The following is a 24312-nucleotide window of genomic DNA, read 5'->3' on the forward strand; positions in this document are numbered from 1 at the left end:
AATTGACAAATACAGGAGTATAGTCTTTTATGAAAAGTGTGATCATGAATAATATTGCATACATATATATTTTCAAGCATTTAGAATCATAATATAAAAAGATTACATCAACAGATGCAGTTCACGTGTGTGTATGTGTGTGTGTTTGTGATAAATAGTCAAAAAAATCCTTACCTCATTGATCAAGAACTGGAGCTGCAGGACAGCTGCACCACTTTCGTGTTGGCAATAACAATCAACACCAGGTCTCCCAAGTCTAATGTAAATAAAAGTCAAGGATTCTAACATTTTACTTAGCACTAATATTAATGAATAAAGAAGAAACGAACTTAATAGATGATGTTTTGCTTTTTAGTTATCCTAATTTTTGTAAACAAAGAGTTGAGGGAGGGGGGTTCACACAGTGTGAGGGATATAAATGATAAACGTCTAAGTTTTGCTTTGTCTTGTGCACCTGAAACTAAAAAAAAAAAAAAAAAGTTGAAAAATCTTAGTCTTTGTTGATGCAAATTATATTACATGGCAAGGACATCAGCAAAATAGCCAAATAAGACATCCATCACATGTATCCGCCCTCAAAAACAATATTTTGGCATCCATACACAGGGAAAAGTGCTTTCGTGGGAGCTTCCAGATCCAAGTAGGAGACTGTGAAATCCTGATGCAGTCCAAGAATGAAGAGAGCCATTTTGAGAAGGTAGGCTCACACCCAGGCGGCTGACTCACTGACTGTGGTCTTGGCTACAGAAATAGAAATAGCTCTGTACCCCCATGAGAACTCAGCTATAGCCTTGTTTGGCTTTGCATTTGTAACGAGCAAATGCCATACACCAAGAGACCCAGAGGAGTCACACTCACCTGTGCATCAGGTAATAGGCACAGACCTTGGTCCCTGCTGTGGAACCGCACGAGGCCTCTGAACCAGCCCCTCTCTGCTGCAGTTCAGAAGCCCCTGGAGGTAAGCCTGACAAATTTGGTTCTACTGTGGATTCTGAAATGGCTCTGTAACAGAGCTCAAGACCATCCCAGACATATTTCATGAACAATCTTGTTGGCACACGGACCCCATAGGAGACATTTTCATCTGCATCCCCCAAAATTCTGAAAGGGACCAGGCCCCACACCCCATCTATGCTGAGCTGCTCTGATGAGCAGCCTGCTGGCACAGGCAGCAAGCATGATAAATTTCTATCTGTGTGCTCCCAGAGATCCTGAAAGAGCCCTATACATAGCTCCAGTTTCCTCACAGCCACGGTCTGCCAAAAGTCTTAAGGGTCCAAGGTCATAGCTGGAGCCACTCGCATTTGGAAATCCTGAAAGGGCCCTATATTCTATTCCAGGTTCCTTCTAGCCATAGTCCATAAGCAGGCCTCCTGGAAAAGGGACCAGGAAGGAAACACTCCCATTTGTTTCCCTGGAGAACCTGAAAGGGCCCTGTACATAGCCCTAGCCCCCTCACAGCCATAGTCAGCCAGCAGTCCTGAGGGTCCAGGGTCCCAGTGGGAAACATCCCTGCCTGCAACCTTGGAGACTCTAAGCGGGCCCTATACTCTGTTCCAGCCCCACCCAACTTCAGTCTGTGAATAGTCCTGCTGCTACAGGGACCCAGCAGGAAACACTCCTGTCAGTATTCCTGGAGACCTTCCAAAGGCCTTATAATCATCTTCAGCCCCTCCAAGCTATAAACCATGAGCAGTCCTACCAGCACAGGGACCCAGAGAGAAACATGACTTGCACCACAGGAGATCCTGAAAGGGCCCTATGTGCCACTCCAGCCCGTCTAGTCATGGTCAGGGACCAATCCAGCCTATTCAGTGACCTGGACGGAAAACATGCCAATCCATGTCTTGCAGAGCCAGGTCTGTGAATCTCAGTCTTGACTGTGGAATCTGAAACAGCCCTGACAGCCACAGTTCAGGGTCAGTGTTGCCCACTCAGGGACTTACTCAGTGATTAAGCAGCAGTCCTCCCAGGGACCTGGAGGCAGGTAATTTACCTGGTAATAGGCTCACCGTCTGAGAACTCACATGTGGACCCTTGTCCAAGTACCACCCTACTGAACAAGGTACTGGAGGCAGTTGCATCCACCCAGGCACCAGAAGGAATCCATCCAGCCTCAGCCCTGGTAACAAACCCACTAACCACAGACCCCACTGCAGACCCAGTGACAGCCTCATAACCAGCTCCAACCTAATACAACTGCAATTAAAGGGGTAATCCTATCAACTCAGGGAACAAACGTAGGTCTTTATCACCTGAAACCAGTATGTAAAGACTGGAAGAAGTGTTTCCTCTCACAAATGCACAGACACCAATGCAAGGCTACATAGCTCAGGAAAATTAGATACTACCAATGAAAACTAACAGAACTCTAGCAAATGACTCCAAAGAAAGGGAGATCTATGATTTGCCTGACAAAGAATTCAAAATAATCATCTAAAGAAACTGAATGAAATACAACAGAACACAGATAGACAAATAAACAAAATCATGAAAACAATTCATGAACAAAATGTATTTAATAAAAAGAAATAGAAACCGCAAAAAAGAACCAAACATAAATCCTAGAACTGATGAATACAATAACAGAATTGAAAAATTCAGTAGAGAGTTTTGCTAACAGTCCTAATCATGCAGAAGAAAAAATCAGCAAAACTGAAGGCAAATTATTTGAAATTACCATATTTTGCCATGTATAATGTATACTTTTTTGCACAAATTTGTGAGGGAAAAATAAGGATGTGCATTGTACATGGTAGTACTAATTCCATATCTATATAAATGTTTTTAGTTATTTTATTTATGCTTATGGGTTAAAAGTGCAACTCTAGAAATCAATAACAATATCTGTATGCAAAATAATACCCTGGAATATGATCATCAGTTTTGTTGAACTTATGACGAACTTGCAACAACGAAGAATTCTTGGCCTTCTATGATGTGTAAATATTGTAAATTTGCTACTGGTACATAAAATTTCTTGTACCTTGTATCTGTTCTTGTGTTTTGTAATTATTTGTTACATAAAATTTCTTGTACCATAATATGTTAAATAATCAATGCTAAAATTCCTTTATAATACAAAAAAAACAAGTACCTAAATGTAAACAAATAAAAATTTGAATTAAAAAATTAAAAGCTCAAAGGAACTCAAGCAAGATGAACCCAAACATGACTATTATGAGACATATTATAATCAAAATGTTAAAGGTCAAAGACAAGAATTTTGAAAGCAGCAAGATAAAAACAACTCATCACATACAAAAGAACCCTGTGAGCCCATCAGTGGATTTTTCTATAATAACCTTGCAGGCCAGGACACAGTAGGGTGATATATTCAAAATAGTAAAAGAAAAAAAACCACCAACCAAGAATACTACACCCAGCAAAAATGTACTTCAGAAATTAAGGAGAGCTAAAGATATCCCAGACAAAAAAAAAAGCTAAAGGAGTTCATACCTACCATTATAAGAATGCTAAAGATAATTCTTCAAGTTGAAATGAAAGAACACTAGGCAACAACACAAACACATAATAGTATAAAACTCACTGGTAAGAGTAAATATGTAGTTAAATCCAGATATGCTAATACTGTAATGGTGGTATATAAATTACTTGTACCTCTATGATAAAAGCTAAAGACAATAAAATTAAAAATAACCATAGCTACAATAATTTGTTAATGGATGAACAATATAAAAAGATGTAAAGTGTGACAATACCATAAAATGTTTGGAGAGGGGAAGTAAAAGTGTTGGGTTTTTGTGATTCAAAGTAAGTTGTTAGTAGCTTAAAATAGACTGTCATATCTGTAAGATGTTTTATGTAAGCTTCATGGTAACCACAAAGAGAAAACCTATAGTAGTTACACAAAAGATAAAGAGAAAGGAATTAAAGCACACAAACAACATACACAAAAAAATAAATCACAAAGGAAAAGAGTGAGAGAGGAAGAAAGGAAAAAAGAAACTAAAACATGTCTGAAAGCAAAGAAATAGCAATAGTATGTACTTACCTATCATTAATTGTTTCAAATATCTACATTTTAAATGGACTAATTCTCCAATCAAAAGACACAAAGTGGTACTGAGGGCATTACGCTGAGTGAAATAAGTCAGAGAAAGATATATGCTGTATGATCTGACATATGTGTGGAAACTACCAAAAACAAACAAACAAAACAGAAATCATAGACACAGAGAACAGATTGGTGGTTGTAGAATTGGGGTTCAGGGGTAGGCGAAATTAATGAAGGTGGTCAAAAGGTACAAACTTCCAGTTATAAATTAAATAATACCTGGGGATATAATGTATAGCATGGTGGCTATCATTAATAATACTGTATTGCACATTTGAAAGTTGGTAAGAGAATAGATCTTAAAAGTTCTCATCACAGGAAAAGAAATTTTTGTAACTATATGATGCCTGTAAACTAGACTTATTTTGGTGATCATTTCACAATATACACAAATATCAAATCACTATGTTGTACACCTGAAACTAATATAATGGTATATGTCAATTGTACCTGACAAAGAAAAAAGAAAGAAAGAAAATGATCCAAAAATATGCTGTTCATAACAAACTCACTTCAAATACAATGACATAGGTAAGTTAAAGTAAAAGGATGAAAATAGATATACCATGCAAACATCATTAAAAAAAAAAAAAAAGCAGGAGTGGCTATATTAATATCAAATAAAGTAGATTTCAGCAAAGAAAATTACTGGAGACAAATAAAGACATTACATAATGATAAAGGGACTAATCCACCAGGAAGACATAACAATCCTAAATGTGTGCACACCAAACCACAGAGCCTCAAAAATACAAAAAGCAAAAACTAATAGAGCTGAAAAGAAAAACAAATACATTAGAGTTGGAGAATCTAATTTACTCCATTCTCAAGAGTTGATAGAATTATCAGACAGAAAATTAGCAAAGATATATAGAGCTCAACAATACAAGCAACCAACAGTATCTAGGTAACAAATATAGAACACTTCACTCAATATGAAAGAATGCACATGTTCTTCCAGAGTCCATGGAGCATTCATAGACACAAACCATATCCTTGGCCACAAAAGAAACCTTAACAAATTTTTAAAAACTGAAATCATAGAGTGTGTTTTCTTACCACAATGAACTCCAACTACAAATCAGTAACAGAAAGTTAAGAAAATATCTAAACACTTGCCAAATAAAACACTTCTAAAAATTCATGGTTCAAAGAAAACGTTCAAAGGAGATTTTTAAAACTACATATAACTGAATGAAAATTAAAATACACATATCAAAATTTGTAGGACTCATTGAAGCAATGCTGAGAGGAGAATTAATAACACTAAATGCATACCTTAGAAAAGAGAAATTATATCATATCAATAACCTAAGTTACTACTTCAAAAAACTAGAAAAAAAAGAGAGCAAAATAAGTTCAAAGATAAGCAAGGGAAGGAAATTAAGTCAATCCCTGAAACTAATACAATATTGTGTGTCAAGTATACCTCAATTAAAACAAGGAAATGAAGATGCAGTACATATATACAATGGAATATTACTCAGCTGTACGAAAAGATGAAATACTGCCATTTGAAACAACATGGCTGGATCTTAAGATTATCATGCTATGCAAAATAAGTCGGACAGAAAAAGTGAGAACCGTATGATTTCACTTATATGGAATATAAAACTGAAAGCAACAAACAAACAAGACAAGAAAAAATTCATAGACACAGACAACAGTTTAGTAGTTACCAGAGTGGGGAGGTAGAAGAGGGTAAAGGGGGTGAAACATATGGAAGGAGAACTGACTCTGGATGGTGAACACACAATGTGATATACAGATGATGTATCATAGAATTGTACACTTAAACTGTTAAGAACAGATACTACACTTTTATCTTAGCCAAAAGGCCAAGAAGTGATAGAACTATACACTTAAAATCTATATAATTTTACCAACCAATGTCACCCCAATAAATTTAATGTAAAACTGTGTTAAAACCAAGAAAATTGAGAAAATCAATTAAACCAAATGTGGGTTCCTCAAAAAAAAAAAGAAAAGTCAATAAAATGTATAAACTACTAGTAAGACTAACTACAAACTACCAAAATTCAACTAAGATAAAATAGAAAACCAAAATAACCCTGTAACTACTAAATAAGTTGGATTTGTAACATAAAATCTCTCATGCAATAATCACCAGGCTCAGGTAATTTCACAAGAGAAGTCTACCAAACGCTTCAAAAATTAACACTAATTTTACAGAATCTCTTCCAGAGAACAGGAGAGAACATGTCTCAAGTCACCTTTTGAAGATGGTATTACCCCAACACCAAAACAAAGACAATACAAATAAATCAACTGAAAAAAGAACCTGTTCCTAAATATAAAATGTAAAACTACAAAATTCTTAGGAAAAAAATAAAAGAAAGTAATTAAGATTCAGGCTTAGGAAAAGTCTAGGAGGTGATACCAAAAGCACAATCTATAAAGAAAAAAACTGTTAAACTGGTCTCTGAAAGATCCTATTAAAAGGGTGAAAGACAAATTAAAGACTGGAAGAAAATAACCACAAACCACAAATCTGATAAAGGACTAGTATTTAGAATATATAAGAATACATATATATACATGAGATGTCACTACAAAATTATCAGAATGGCTGAAATAAAAGAACAAATAAAACAGCACAAAATGCTGGTCATGATGTAGGGATATAGAATCACACATACACTGCTGGTGGGAATGTAGAATGTTGCAACCACTCTGAAAAATATTTTGGCATCTTCTTATAAAACTAAACATGAAACTACCATACAACCCCCTCAACTGCACTCCTTGGCATTTATACCAAAGAAAGGAAAACTTATGTTCACACAAAAACATGCACACAAATGTTCATAGCTGCTTTAATCATAATAGCCAAAAACTAGAAACCAGATATCCTTCAATAAGTGAATGGTTAAACAAAGTGTGGTATATTGATACCATGGAATAGGGCTCAACAATAAAAAAAAAAAAATGAACTGATACACACTACAATTTGGATGAATCTTCAGAGAATTATGCTGAGTGAAAAAAGCCAATCCCAAGAGGTCACATACTGTATGATTCCATTTACATAACATTCTTAAATTGGTAAAATTACTGAAATTAAGAACAAATTAGTGACTGTCAGCAGTCAGGTGTGGGAGTGAGAAAATGGGAGAGATAGAGTATGACTATAAAAGGGCAGCACGGGGAATCCTTGTGATGATAGAAATGTTCTGGACCTTGAGTGCATCAATATCAATAACCTGGTTGTGACATTACACTGAAGTTTTATAATATGTTACTATTGGAAATTAGGTAAAGAATACATGGGATTTCTCTGTATGAATTCTTACAACTACAATTAAATCTACAACTACTCAAAATAACAAGTTTAATTTTAAAAAATGGGATGACACTAAAATAAAATTTGGGAGGAAATTTACAGCACTACAGATATATTTCAGGAAAGAAGAAAGTTCTCAAATCAATGACCTCAGTTCCACCTTAAGAAACTAAGAAAAGAATATCAAATTAAAGCAAAAGTTAAGCAAAATTAGGAAATAAAAAGATCAAAGTGAAATCAGTGAAATAGAATATAGGAAAGCAATACAGAAAAGCAATGAAACCAAAAGTTGGTTCTTCTGAAAATCAATACAGTTGATAAGCTTCTATCCAGATGGTCAGGAAAAAAGAGAAGATACAAATTACCAACATCAGGAACTAAAGAAGGGACATCACATTTATGTCACAGACATTAAATATATGCCAATAAGTTTGAAAATGCAGGTTTCACAATCATTACTCACTTCTAAAGAAACAGTAAACTTTATTTGGTCATAATTATTTCACTTACCTGAGTATTTAAGGAAACGTAATTGGTATTAATATAGTAAATAATGAACCAAAAATTAAGGATACATTCGTATAGCACCTGTTCTTGTCCCAATAGCCAAGGTTTTCTGAACTGGATCAAAGGCTAATGCTGTGGGTTGATAAGGAAAACCATGCCGAACTGTCTGAAAGAGAGCAAATAATAAAAATAGTCATCAGCAAAATTAAAATTAAAATCACAAGATACCACTATGCAACCACTAGAATGGTAATTTTTTAATTAAAGAAAACTACTAGCAAATATTGTTGGTAGGAGTAAAATGACACAACCACTTTGGAAAAATGTCACTTATCATAAAATTAAACATATACCTGTTGTATGACCTAGAAATTCCATATATATATATATATATATATATATATATATATATATATATATATACACACACATACATACATACATACATATATATATATATATATATATACATACATATATATATATATATATATATATCTCCAAGAAAATGAAGAACATATATTCAACGTATGTATAATAGTTTATGTAAGTATGTCCCTAACAACTTTATACATAACAACCTAGAAACAGCCCAGGTGTCCAACAAAAAAATCAAAACCCAAAACTGGTATACTATACAATGGAATACTACTCAAGAGTAAAAAGATTAAAACTACTGACAGATGCAACAACATGGAAAATTTTCAAAAACATTATGCTAAGTAAAAGAACCAATACACAAAAGAGTGCATATAGTATGATTACATTTATATTAAATTCTGAACAAGCAAACTAAACTATGGTGAAAAAAATCAGAATAGTGTTTGACTTGAGTAGAACTGACTGTGAAGGGGTATGAAGGAACTTTATTGAGTGAAGGTAATATTCTATGTTTTGATAGAGGTTTGGATTACACAAATGTATACATAAGTCAAAATTCATCAAATGGTACAACGTGTGCTTTCTCTGTATGTAAATTGTAACTCAAAAAATAAAAAATTTATTATGAACAAATATTGAGATCTAGTTAATAATAAGCATACTGAAGTTTTAAAAGATAAAGTGTACTGACATCTGCAACTTATTTTAAAATGCATCCCAAAAAATAATACGAATAGATGGACGAATAGAAGGATATCATTGGTAATTTTCCCTCATATCAATGGAAAAGAAAATAAAATTTAAAAATATGTCTCTGAGAGGAGAGATACAAGATGGTGGAGTAGACACATGCTGTGCTTGCCTCCTTCTATGAACACATTATAAATACAGCTAAATCATAGAAAAATCAACCTGGAGAACCATCTGAAGTCTGGCTCAACAGAATTTTTATAAGTAAGAATATAAAGAAGGAGTCATTTTCCCCGTGTGGGGTCTTTCTCTTGTGCACCCAGCAGGCGAGTACCATCTTTCATGTGTTGAGCCCTTCCCCAATGTCCATGACCAAACAAATCTGAATTTGTCTGGTGAGCTCCAACCTGGTGACTCCTTGAGATCCCACCCCACCCAACTCCTCCAACACCAGAGGCACTTTCTCAGCAAGCATCCAGCCCTACACACAATACACTCTTTATTGGACAAGTATCAGGCATCCATGAGCCCCAGGTAGGAGGCAGCTGGCCTCCGTGTGCTCTGTGACTTTTGTTGAGTAGCTCCAGGCTCAACACTGGCACCAAACAAGAATCTGTATTAACCTGGTGAACACAACTTTTCCTACCTTGGTGACTCCCTGAGGCCCTGGCTTGCCCAGCTTGCATAGCACGTGAAACTTTATCAGCGGCTGAACCTTACACAGCTGGCAGGCAGCATCAGGCCTTGGGGTGTCCTGGCTTTTGGTGGAGCTACCCCAGGCCTGGTACTAGGGACAGCCATCCTTGGTTCACAGCATGGCCTCTCTCATGCACCTCCAGGTTTAGCACAGGCAGTAACAAACCACGGATTGCTTTAGAGCTCCTACCAGGTAGTCCCCAGCCAGTCACAGGCAGTGGCCGACCTGGGGCTGCACCAGAGCCCCTCCCAAGAGGCCCAAGAACCAACATACTTGGAGGCTGGCTTCAGACCACAGCAGAGCGACACCAAATTAGCCCCACAAGCAGTACACCCAAAGGGTGATTCAACAGGCACCAGAGCCCACTGGGGTGAATCCCATTCAGTGGGGTAAGATGCCCACACAGCAGTCTATAAGCCGTGGATGTGGCCAAGCCCCACAGTGAGTGAGCCTGAGGGTTAATCTCACCACTGATGTGTCAATAGCAATCAAGGCTCAATTATAACAGGAGAGCACATAGAACCCACACAAGGGACAAACATGGAGCACACAGCACAGGTGACCAGCAGACTGTGCCACTGGGATCCACAGGGCACCTATGCAATAAGGTTACCAAGTGAAGACTGGGAGATGTAGCATATCTACCTATTACATAGAAACAAATACAGAGAGGCAGCCAAAATAAGGAAACAAAGAAATACATCTCAAATGAAAGAGCAGGAGAAAATTGCAGCAAAAGAACTAAACAAAATGGAGGCAAGCAACCGACCAGAGATAAAGTTCAAAACACTGGTTATAAAGATGCTCAAGGAACTTAGTGAGAACTTCAACAAAGAGATAGCAAGCATAAAATAGGACATAGAAACCATAAAAAAGAACCAGTCAGAAATGAACAATACAATAACTGAAATGAAGAATGCACTAGAAGGAATCACCAGCAGACTAGATGAAGCGAGGATCAGATCAGTGATTGGAAGACAAGCAGAAACACCCAATCAGAACAACAAAAAGAATCCAAAAAAATGAGGATAATTTAAGAGACCTCTGGGACAACATCAAGCATAACAACATTCACATCATAGGGGTACCAGAAGGAGAAAAGAGAAAGCAAAGGATTGAGAACCTATTTGAAGAAATAATGATTGAAAACTTTCCTAATCTGGCGAAGGAAATAGAAATACAAGCACAGGAAGTTCACAGTCTCAAATAAGATAAATCCAAACAGGCCCACACCAAGACACGTCATAATTAAAATGCAAACGTTTAAAGACAAAGAGAGAATCCTAAAAGCAGCAAGAGAAAGGCAACTAGTTACTTATAAGGGAGCTCCAATAAGATAGATGATTTCTCAACAGAAACTCTGCGGGCCAGAAGGTATTGGCACAAAATATTCAAAGTGATGAAAAGCAAGGACCTACAACCAGGAGGACTCAACTCAGTAAGGCAATCATTTAAAATTGAAGGAAAGATAAAGAGCTTCCCAGAAAAGAAAAAGCTAAAGGAGTTCATCACCACCAAATCAGTATTACAAGGAATGTTAGAGGGACTTAAGATGGGGTGGGGGAGGATAAAATGTATCGGTAATAAAATGGAAATACCTACATTCTATCAACAATTATTTTCAATGTAAATAGATTAAATGCTCCAATCAAAAGACATAGGGTGGCTGAATGCATAAGAAAACAAAACCCTTACATATTCTGCCTACAAGAGACTGAAAGACACACTTTCAGATTGAAAGACATACACTGACTGAAAGTAAAGGGGTGGAAAAAGATATTTCATGAGAATGGAAATGAGAGGAAAAAAAAAGCTGGGGTAGCAATACTTATACCAGACAAAACAGACTTTAAAACAAATTCTGTAACAAGAGACAAAGAAGGACCCAGTAATCCTACTTCTGGGTATGTATCCGAAGAAACCCAAAATGCTACTTTGAGGGGATGTGTGTGTCCATGTTCATTGCAGCATTGTTTACAATGACCAAGTTGTAGAGGCAGCTTGGGTGTCCATCGATGGATAAATGGAGGAGGTAGTAAATATATACAATGGAATATTGCTCGACCATGGAAGGAAATGGTCTCTTGACATCTGCAGGAGCATGGATGGACCTAGAGGGTATTGTGCTGAGTGAAGTGTTTCAGAGAAAGACAGATGCAATGTGATTTCACTTATATGTGGAATTTAAAGAACAAAAAAACCCAAACAAATAATATAGAAACAGAGAACATTTTAATGGTTCACAGAGGGGAGGAGAATTAGGGGGATGGGTGCTAAAGGGAAAAGAGTTAAGCAGTACATATTGGTTGTTACAAAGTAGTCATGGGGATGAAAGTAAAGCTTAGGGAATATAGTGAATAATATGGTAATAACTGTGTAAGGTGTCAGATAGTGCTAGATTTATCGGGGTTATAGACGGGAGGGGTTTGGCCAGCAGGGTGAAAACGGTGAAGGGATTAAGAAGTACAAATTGATAGTTACAAATAGTCATGGGGATGTAAAGTAAAGCATAGGGGATACAGTCAATAACATGGTAATAACTATGTATAGTGCCAGGTGGGTACTATCTTGGTCAGGGGGTCACTTCTTAAATTATACAAATGTCTAACCATTATGCTGTACACCTGAAATTAATATAAAATAATATTGAATGTCAACTATAATTGAAAATTTTTAAAAGAGGAGAAAAAGGTGAAGAGGAATAAGAGGTCCAAATTTCCAGGTATAAAACAAATAAATCAAAGGGATATAATATACAGCATAGGGAATACAGCCCATAATACTGTGACAGCATAGTACAGTGTCAGATGGTTGCTGTACTTATCATGGTGATCACTTCTTTAGGTATATAAACGTTGAATAGCTATGGTATACGCTTCAAAGTAATACTCATATTGTATGTTAGCTATAGGTTTACTAAAAATCTTTTTAAAAAATGAAAATAGAGTACGTAATAAATAAATAAATAAATAACAAATAAATGTCTCTATTGCATTTAAACAGAGTTTGACTGCCTAATCTCATTTAAATTAACAGAAAGCTCAATATTAGGTTATGTATTGACATTTACTAAATCAACAAATTAAAAGATAAAACCTCATGATCTTATCAAAGGGTTCTGGAAAGGCATTAGATAAAACTCAGCAGTCAATCCAAGTAAACATCTTAAGTAAAACAGGATTAGAGGAAAACTACTTAAAGATGATAAATATTAACAATAACAAAATAACAACACATGATACTAAACAACAAAAAGCTATAGTCATTCCCATTAAAATGAGGAAGAAGTTATACATGTTCATTATTCCCATTATTATTTCGCTTTGTTTCACAGATTCAGGTTAATTCAGCAAGATAAGAAATCAAAATAATATATATATATAAATACAGGAAAGAAACAAAATAGATTACTAAACTATTTTAGAAACAAAAGAATGTGATAAATTGTCTAGATACAAAGTAAATAAACAAAAGTCTAATTTTTCTCTCTACTAGCAATAACCAATTACCTAAAAAATTGGATGAATATCCCCATTTATATTTTTAGTTATTAATTTGAAGTCTTTCAAATTTTTTAAAATTTTTTTGTTTGTATAAAAACAAAAGTTTTCTTCAGCAGCACTGAATAATGTATTTCCTAATATGTAAAATGGTTAGGGGGACAAAATATTCTTCACCGGACTGGAAATCTGATTAATAGCAGGATTATATTCATATAGCTCAATGCTTATTTAGTATTACAGAAGTTACAACACAACTGTTAGAATTCTATTAGAACTACAGAGCTGATGTAATTAGTTTGTGTTATAGCTGTGACAACAAAATCCCATCAGGGTTCAATATTCAAGAGGCAATTATTTGTTTATATACATCAAAAATGTTTTCATTACTGCTCTGTGATTCATGCTGCTAAAAGTATCTCCTTTTAACATGTCTACAAAAACCTAATACTAGAAAATTATTTATATATAATGATAAACAATTAGGTCCTAATTATTAACATTTTTCCAAAATAAAATATTCACCAATTTACCGCCCAAATCCTATGTCAAGCCTCACTCACATGACATATTTGCTAAAACTCTAAGCCAACAACACAGTTTAGCATTTATTTTAAATTATTGAAGAATAAGTACGACCCTTTGGTCTCCCCAAATAAGTTTTAAGCTCCTCTGTGAGCAGAGACTATGCCTTTAATTTGTCCCCTTCACTTAGCTCAGTGTTATGATTAAACAGGTTTCTTAAAGTTCATCAATCTGATTTGTACTTGTAAGCAATATTTCCTTCTACATCTATTCTCTTATATTCTTAAGATGAATAATTGTAACCAACTATTTTATAAGCATGGAAATAAAATCTTTAGAATAATTTTAAATCAACATACAATTATCTCTATATTTGGATCTGTTGTCTCAAATTTCTATAGTAATGAAAGCACATTACTATAGATCACACTGTTAATCTTACAAAAAATCTAAAACTCATACTTGAAATAATGCATATAAATATTCTTTATAAAGTGAGCATACTATGTAAATACAAATTTACAGTACTTAAACAGAAAAGTGTCCTTTAAAAATATGAGGGAATCCACAATATTGTCACAGGGATATGAAAGACAGTTTGGGGAATACAATCAATAATGTTGTAAAGATTTTGTAGGGTGTCAGATGGGCACTTGTCTTATCAGGGAGATCACGTCATGGACTGTGTCTGACCACTGCACTGTACAGCTGAAGCTGAAGCTGAATAATATTGAATGTCAACTATAATTTAATATATGTATAGTCACGGGATATGGAGTACAGCACAGGGAATAGTGTCAATAGAATTGTAACAGCTATATAGAATGTCAGAGGGGTAATAGATTGGGGGTGGAGAGTTATCACTTTGTGAGGGGTGAAATGTCTAACTAGTACATTGTTTTGTACACCTGAAACTAATTTTAAAAAAAGTTGCTTGACTTAATATTAAATATAGTTGATTAATTTTCAAAGATATATAGTAGAGAATAGCACCAAACTTTTAGTATCTATTAGCTAATATTTATTCAATCATATGATGCAAATATACACTTTTTCTTATTACAATAAAATAACGTTGTTTATAAGAGGCAAAAAAAAAATGAGGGAATCAAGTTCAAATTAGATGCATTTACCTTCCCTAATATTATCTCCCTATAATTTCATACTATCGCCTCTCATAATATCATGTAAAACATACCTTCAAAAAAAACCACATATATATGAACACACCCAATTTTTGCTACTGAAAAGTAGAGATATACATAAAAATGTGTACTGACAGAAATAATATAAATACTAGCACACTAATAACATGAAGTAACCATGGGTATACCCTAAATGGTATCCAATTCTATCATCTTTGATTCAATAAAGGACACAGAACTGAAGGACAAAGCAGTCTCCAATGGGGTTAAATCGCTCGCTCCAAAGTACAGCCACTGTTTTGTCTTGTGTTTTTCCATCCCTAGGAGTCATTTTCATCTTCTTGGGGGTTTTTGCCTTCTGGCTTATATATTTTCTCTATACTCTGAGCACTATTAACAGCCTATATCTTTCAATATCCTTGCTTCTCTCTATCATAAACCTTGACTATATCATTCTCCCCTCTCTTTTTAACTCAGCTGAGCAACACCAATCAGTATCATCAGCCTCACATCAACACAGCCTCATACACTTCTAGACTTCTTTCAAGAACTCAGATTTGGCATTCTCTCTATACACTCACAGTATCTTTACCTGTCATCATTCCCATTCCATCTTTCTTATCATCCTACAACTTCCACTTAAACCTCCTACTTATCTGAAACCTTTGTTTTCTTTCTGGCTATACTAGCCTCTATTCCTAACTTATTTAACATTTCAACACATTTCAACTTAATTCTGTATCATACTTGAAAAATTTATTTACATCTTTTATTGAATCTATTTTATGTGTCTATATAGCTATGAAACAAATTTCTATGAACTTAATCTTTTTCATTAATATATAATAAAAACGAAAATTTGCAGTCATAGGAAAATAATTTGGCCCTGGGATAAAATAAAAATCACTTTAAAAGAAAAGAAAATGAAAAACTTGTGAAACAAAATTATAGACAGAATGACGTGGAAGAAGATTGTGCTAGGAGTCACGAGACCTAGTTCAGGTCCCCCCCCTCTCACTGTCTAACCTGGACACATCACTTAAGTGTTCAGCTTCATCTATAAAATAGAGAGAATGAACTACGTTAATTAAGGACCTTTCCAATTCCATACTCCTAATACACATACTTGCACTCGAAATTATGGTAGACTTAGAGACACATGATAGACAAATAGGTTGTTTTGCATTTCTCACTAAGAATATATTCCCTAAAAACAAACAAATAATGGGCTTATATTTAGAGTTATGTTCCCTGATTCAAAAAGACTAACTAATATGGTGTTAGACTATTAAAGGTGATGTGCTGTTTATTTAGGTTGAATCCCTCATGAGCTACACACTTGCATTTCAAACAGTTCACTTATATATCTGGTACTATTGTTATTTCTATATGTGTAAATAGCCGTCAAGTATTTGAGGGCTACCTTTCTTCCTCAGATGGCACCTTCTTAAATCCAATAATAGAAAGAATGGACATTTTGAGTCTCTATTACAAATAAAATAAGACCCAAATTTATAATCTACTTGCAGCATTTTGCTCCCTACCAAAGAAGTAATGCAGAACTGATGGCTTTCTTTCCTCAGCTTATTTACTATCAGTTGCAAAGAACTTGAAAATGACCATTTTCCTGTTGCTACATTAAAAATAAACAATGAAGACAATCATACAATCATTGCCACCAAGGCTGCTGTCACCATCATTTGTTTACTATGTACAAAGTACAGTGAAAAACACTTTACCTGAATTATCACATTTAATTTTCATTTATTTCTATAGCACCATGAGATAGATGGTGCATTAGAGATGAAGAAATTGAGGCTTAATAAGGTTAAAAAACTTGTCCAAGGTCTCTAAGCCAGTGAAAACACAGTTTGATTGGTAGCTTTGGAAATGAGAGGTAAACAGCCTTTCAGTACTCTAATCTGTGTCAAAATGAAAGAATGAATCATCCTGATTTGAAAAATATTAATTTAAAACCAGAACCAGAAATGGCTTTCAAAGGGATTATAAGACATATCAGGAAAGTAAAAGCTAAAATAAATGAATGGGACTACATCAAACTAAAAAACTTCCATACATCAAACTAAAAAGCTTCCATACAGCAAAAGAAACCCTTGACAAAATAAAGAGGCAACCAATCGAATGAGAGAAGACTTTTGCAAACAACATCTCCAATAAGGGGCTCATATCCAAAACATATAAGGAACTCATACAACTCAACAATAAAAAAACAAACAATCCAATTAAAAAAGGGGCAGAGGACCTGAAGAGACATTTTTCCAAAGAGAACACAAGTGGCCAATAGACATATGAAAAAAATGCTCAACATCACTAATCATCAGAGAAATGCAAATAAAAACCACAATGAGATATCACCTCACCCCAGTTAGAATGGCTATCATCAACAAGACAAATAGTAACAATTGTTGGAGAGGCTGTGGAGAAAAAGGAACCCTCATACACTGTTGGTGAGAATGCAGACTGGTGCAGCCATTATGGAAGGCAGTGTGGAGGTTCCTCAAAAAATTACAAATAGAATTACCATATGACCCAGCAATCCCTCTCCTGGGTAGCTACCCAAAAAATCTGAAAACATTTATACATTAAGACACGTGTGCTCCAATGTTCATTGCAGCTTTATTTACGGTGGCCAAGACATGGAAACAACCAAAATGTCCTTTGATAGATGAAAGGATAAAGAAGATGTGGTATACATACACAATGGAATACTATTCGGCAGTAAGAAAAGATGAAATAGGACCATTTGTGACAACATGGATGGATCTTGAGATTATAGTGCTAAGCAAAATAAGTCAGACAGAAAAAGCAGAGAACCATATGATTTCACTGATATGTGGTATATAAACCAAAAACAACAAAAGAACAAAACACACAAATGAGAAACAAAACCTCATAGACACAGACAATAGTTTAGTGGTTATCAGAGGGTAAGGGGGGAGGGGGGTGGTAGATGAGGGTAAGGGGGATCAAATATATGGTGATGGAAAGAGAACTGACTCTGGGTGGTGAACACACAATGGGATTTATAGATGATGTAATACAGAATTGTATACCTGAAATCCATGTAACTTTACTAACAATTGTCACCCCAATAAACTTTAATTCAAAAACAAAACCCTTACATTTGCTGCCTACAGAGATTCACTTTTGATTGACAGACATACACAGACTAAAAGTAAAGGGATAGGAAAAGATATTTCATGAAAATGTAAACAAACAAACAAACAAAAGCTCGGGTAGCAATATTTACACCAGACAAAATAGAATTTAAAACAAAAGCTATAAGAAAGAGACCAAGAAGGACTCAATAATTCCACTTCAGGACAGTTATCAGAAGGAACCCAAAACGTGATTTTGAAGGGACATGTGCATCCATATGTTCATTGTAGCATCATTTACAATAACCAAGATATGGCAGCACCTGGGTGTCCATCAATGGATGAATGGATAAAGAAGTGGTACAATAGAATATTACTCAGCCATAAAAGAGAATGAAATCTTGCCATCTGCAACAACATGGATGGACTTAGAGGGTATTGTGCTGAGTGGTATATGTCAGACAGAGAGAGACAAATGTCATATGATTTTACTATATATGTAATCTATAGAACAGGATAAACAAACAGAAATAAGCTCATAGATACAGAGAGCATTTTGACAGTTGCCAGACTGGGGGAGGGGCACTTGGGTGGGATAGGTGAAGGGAGAAGGGATTAACAGGTACAAATTGGTAGTTACAAAACAGTCATGGAATGTACAGTATAGCATGGCGAATATAGTTATGAGTATTATAATAATTATGTATGCTGTCAGATGGGTACTGGATTTATCAGGGTGATCACTTCATAAGCTATATAAAATGTTTTATCACACCTGAAACCAATATAATATTGTATGTGAACTGTAACTGAAAAATTAAAACATATTTTAAAAAGAGCACACACCACGATCAAGTTGGATTCATTTCAGGGATGTAAGGATGGGTCAACACCCACAAATTAGTAAATGTGATACGTTACATTAACAAAAGAGTAAAATCATATGATCATCTCAATAGATACATAAAAAGCATTTGACAAGATACAATATTCATTTATGTTAAAACTCACAATAAAATTGTAATAAAAGGAAGTACCTTAACATAATAAAGGCCACATATGACAAACCCCCAGCTAACACCATGCTTCATAGTGCAAAACTGAAAGCTTTTCTCTAAGATCGGGAACAAGACAAGGTTTCCCACTCTTGCCACGTTTATTCAGCATAGTACTGGAAGTCCTAGCCAGAGCAATTAGGCAAGAAATAGAAAAAGCATGCAAATTGGAAAGGAATAAGTAAAAGTGTCACTTTTTGCAGATGGCATGATTTCATCTATATCTATATCTATATCTATGCGCACAAACACACACACACCAAAAAAAAAAACCCTAAAGACTCCACCATAAAACTATTAGAAATAATAAAACATATGCGGTAAATTTGCTGTGCACAAAATCATTATACAAAAAATCTGAACATTTCTGTATTCCGTGTTTCCCCAAAAATAAGACCTAGCCGGACAATCAGCTCTAACGCGTCTTTTGGAGCAAAAATTAATATAAGACCTGGTATTGTATTATATTATATTATATTATATTATATTATTATATTAAAGACCCAGTCTTTAATTATATATAATATAATATAATATAATATAATATAATATAATATAATATAATATATTATAATATAATACAATACAATACCAGGTCTTATATTAATTTTTGCTCCAAAAGACGCGTTAGAGCTGATTGTCCGGCTAGGTCTTATTTTTGGGGAAACACAATACTAACAATGAACTATCAGAAGGAGAAATGCACAATACAATTTACAATCACAACAAAAAGACTAAAATACCTTGGAATAAACTTAACAAAGGAAGTGAATGATCTGTACACTGAAAACTATAAGACATTGTTGACATAAATTGAAGAAGATACAAAGAAATGGAAAAAATATTCCGTATTCATGGACTGCAAGAATCAACATTGTTAACATGCCCACATTACCGAAAGCAATCTACAGATTCAGTGCAATCCCTTTCAACATCCTGATGACATTTTTCACAGAAACAGAATTTTTAAAAAATCATAAAATTTGTATGGAATCACAAAAGATTCCCAATAGCCAATGCAATCCTGAGAAAAAAAGAACAAAGCCAGAGGTATCACAATCCCCAATTTTAAACTGTACTACAAAGCTATACTAATCAAACAGTACAGTATTAGAAGAAAAACAAACATACAGATCAATGAAACAGAATTAAGAGCCCCCGAATAAACCCATACACATATGGGCAACTAATTCATGACAAAGGAGCTAAGAACATAAAAGGGAGAAAGAGAATTGTCTTCTACAATGGTGTGGGGAAAACTCGATAGCTATATGCAAAAGAATAAAACTACATCACTATCTTATACCATACAAAACTTAATAAAAATGGATTAAAGACTTGAATATAAGACCTGAAACAGTAAAACACATAGAACAAAATAGACACTAAGCTTCTAGACATTGGTCTCAGTGATGTTTTTGTGAATTTGACTCCAAAGGCAAGGGAAACTAAAGCAAAAATAAACAAATGGGAATACATCAAACTAAAAAGCTTTTGCACAGCAAAGGAAACCTTCAACAAAACAAAAAGCAATCAACCAAATGGAAGAAAATATTTGCAAATGCTTCCAATAAAGGGTTAATATCCAAACTGTATAAAGAATTCATACAACTCAAAAACAAGGAAACAAACAATCTGAATAAAAACTGGGCAAAGGGGGCAGCCAGTGGCTCAGTTGGTTAGACGCAGTGCTCATAACACCAAGGTCACCGGTTCAATTCCCACATGGGCCAGTGAGCTGCACCTTCCACAACTAGATTGAAAATGACGACTTGACTTGGAGATGATGGGTTCTGGAAAAACACACTGTTTCCCAATTTAAAAAAAAAATGGACAGAGGATCTGAATAGACATTTTTCCAAGGAAGATGTACATATGGCCAAAGGGCATACGAAAATATGTTCAACATCATTAATTATTAAGGAAATGCAAATCAAAACCACAATGAGATATCACCTCATACCTGTTAGAATAGCTATTATCAAAAAGACAAAAAATAACAAGTGATGGAGAGGATGTGGAGAAAGGGGAACTCTTATGTACTATTGGTGGGATTGTGAATTGGTGCAGCCCCTATGGACAACAGTATGGAGGTTCCTTTAAAAATTAAGAACAGAAACATCATGTGGTCCAGCAATTCGTCTTCTGAATATTTATCTGAAAAATATGAAAACACTAAATCGAAAAGATATATGTACTTCTGTGTTCACCGCAGCATTATTTTGTAAATAATACAGAAATGATCTAAGTGTACATCTACGGATTAATGAATAAAGAAGGTATGGTATAAATATATACAAGTAATACTACTCAACCATAAAAAAACATGAAATATTGTCATTTGCAACAATATGGGTGGATCTTGAGGATATTAAAATAAATGAAATCAGTCTGACAAAAAAGGATGAAAACCATATGATTTCACTCATATGTGGAATATAAAACAAAAAAGTAAGAAACGAACTAGCAAAACAAAGCAAAAATAAACTCATAGATACTGACAAAAGAATGGTGGTTACCAGAGGGGATAAAGGGTAGGGAGAGGGCGAATTGGGTGAAGGGGGTCAAATATATGGAAATAGAAGGAAACTAGACTTTTGGTGGTGAGCACGCAATAGACTATACAGATATCAAATTATAAAACAACTAAACATGCAATTATTATATGACCCAGCAATTGCACTTTTGAGCATTTTTCCCAGACAAATGAAAACACTTCCATGCAAAAACCTGCACACAAACGTTTATAGCAGCTCTATTTATAATAGCCAAAAACTGGAAATGGCTCAGATGTCCTTCAATGGGTGAGTGGTTAAACAAACTGTGGTGTATCTATACTACAGAATACTACCCAGGAATAAAAATAAACAAATTATTGATACATAAAAACTCGGGATGAATCTCCAGAGAATTATGATGAGTGAAAAAAGGCCAATCCCAAAATGTAACAGACTATTTGATACCATTTATATGTCTTGAAATTACAAAAAGAAAAAAGAAAAGAAAAGAAAGAAAGAAAAAAGAAAGAAATGGAGAACAGGTTAGTGGTTTACAAGGCATGAGGGTGAGGGTTGTGTGCAGCTCTAAAAGGGCAACATGAGGGATCCTTGTGATGATAGAAATGTTCTGTATGTCGATTATATCAATGTCAATACCCTGATTGTGGCATTGAACCTAATTTTTGCAAGATGTTACCTTTGGAAAACATTGGGTAAAGTATATATGGAATCTGTCTGCATTATTTCTCACAACTGCATGTGAATCTACAATTACCTCAAAATAAAAAGTTTAATTAAATAAGAAAAAAATCTAGCTATAACATTTTCCAGGATTAACATCTAGAACGAACTAAAAATCTAGTAAGAACTAGCAAAATATCAGGTTAAAGCAATGCAAACAAAAGGAAAATTGAGATTACACTATTAGTATCACAATTCAAGGCAAATAAGATGGCAAATATTTTATATCGCTAAAGGGTATACTTCACAATAGAGATATGATGCTTTGATACAAATATCACTATATAGAAATATAAAAGATAAATTAATAAAAAGAAGAAGAAAAATGAACAAACACAATAGTTGTGTGGGATGGTATAGTTCTCTGTTATTAATTAATCTGGTAAGCCAAATACAGAGATATAGAGGCACTGTATATAAAACAGTAAGATTTACAAATATATTATGAGCTTTGCCTGCCCCAAATAGGAAATAACTTTCTAGTGTTCCTTTCCAGTGTCATTGGAACATTTATAATGGTTCGTCACATACAGACTCACAAAAGAAAAATCTCATATTCCAAAGAGCATATATTAAAAAGAACATATTAGTTAAGGGCAAAAAAATTTTTTTAATTAAAATGCTTAAGTATCAGCTCCATGAACTGGTTCTTTTGAAAGATCAACGAATAGACAAACTTTTGGAAAAGTTAATGAAGAGAAAATAGAAACACATAATGTTAGATTGAGAAATATAGCCATAGTTACAAAAGAGATTTTATTATAAAAAGAATGTATAACTGTACTAATAAATGTGAAACACTGGATGAAATGTGTAATCTCCTATGAAAACATAAATTAGTAAATCTCATTAAAGGAAAGGCAATAATCCAAAGTGATCAATTACCATAAAATTTTTGTTTCGAAAAACACTTCCTCAAAAATATTGATCCCATCCAAAAATGTATCTTTTCAAACCTTTAAAGAACCAGGTACCTTATTTTAGATAGAAAAAAAATGAAGAAATGAAACTCAAATTAAAAAACCTGATCGACTACACACACACACACACACACACACACACACACACACACACTGGACACACATAAGAGAAAATTACACATCAATTCTATTTAGAAATATAAAGGTAAGTCCCAAGTAAAATATTTGAAAAATGATTCTAGTAGCGTATTTTTTAAAGTATTACATGATTAAGTAGAGTTTATTCCAGAAATACAAATTGGCACAATCTCTTAAATATCTCTCCATAAATCTAGGTATCTCTCTATTCCAGCCTGACTTCAATAAGTTTATGGAAACAGTTACAAATAAATATGACAAAATATTAGCTTTCTTCTATGTTAGTATTAAACAAAAAATATATTGTAAGAAGAGTTCCTATTCAAAATAGCAAAACAAATAAAATTCTACAACGAAACCTTGCAAGAAATGTGTCACCTATCCAAACAATAACCAAAAAATACACAAAACATTTCTGACCAAAGTGAACAAATGTAAAAATAACTAGAGGTATACTATAAAAGCAGAAGATTCAATATTTTTTAAAAATCAAGTTTTCAATAATATTAAATATTAAAATGTAAAGTAGAACAATTAGAATCCCAATTGGATTTTTTACGAAACTATATCTGGACATATAAACCTAAAACTAAACAAGAATTTTGGCATAGGTAAATATAAGGGGTGGAAGATGTATGAAATACAAAAATATAAAACAATCATAATTTTAATATGGTACTAATATAGGAAGAAATAGATTAATGTAATGAAATAAAATATTGAAAAGCAGGTCAAGTAAATAAATTAATTGAATCTGTGATTAAAAGCAGCAATCAAATCAACGAGAAAGAAAAGCGTTTTTCCATAACTGGTACTGGAACAAGGAGCTGATCATTTGACAAAGTTAGATCCCTATTCATATAAGATTAAGGGAGCCTGAAAGCCTTTTTGCATAACATAATAGATGAAGTCTATAACAGTATTTTAATACATAACATAGTAGACAAAGTGTTAATATCTTTGCTATACAAAACATTTTTATAAACAATAAAAAAGCTAAACTCCCCAAAATAA

At 34.2% G+C, this 24312-nt stretch overlaps 1 protein-coding gene and 1 pseudogene across 14 annotated transcripts in view; both read right to left on the bottom strand.

Annotated features, from left to right (window-relative positions):
* The window catches only part of STXBP5L (syntaxin binding protein 5L), a 228643-nt gene that overhangs the window by 189468 nt on the left and 14863 nt on the right, over nt 1-24312 (bottom strand). For all 14 annotated transcript variants that reach the window (XM_074331359.2, XM_019729631.3, XM_074331367.2 and 11 more), the window contains exons 3-4: nt 7958-8055; nt 175-256 (exon numbers count right to left, since the gene is read on the bottom strand). In XM_074331359.2, the coding sequence (XP_074187460.2) occupies nt 175-256; nt 7958-8055 (180 nt within the window). The remainder of the gene's footprint in view (nt 1-174; nt 257-7957; nt 8056-24312) is intronic.
* On the bottom strand, nt 5818-5928 carry LOC141568135 (U2 spliceosomal RNA; annotated as a pseudogene).

This window comes from Rhinolophus sinicus, chromosome 17 (assembly GCF_057876585.1).
Source record: "Rhinolophus sinicus isolate RSI-liver-muscle chromosome 17, RSI-T2T, whole genome shotgun sequence".
In the NCBI taxonomy this organism is placed as follows: domain Eukaryota; kingdom Metazoa; phylum Chordata; class Mammalia; order Chiroptera; family Rhinolophidae; genus Rhinolophus; species Rhinolophus sinicus.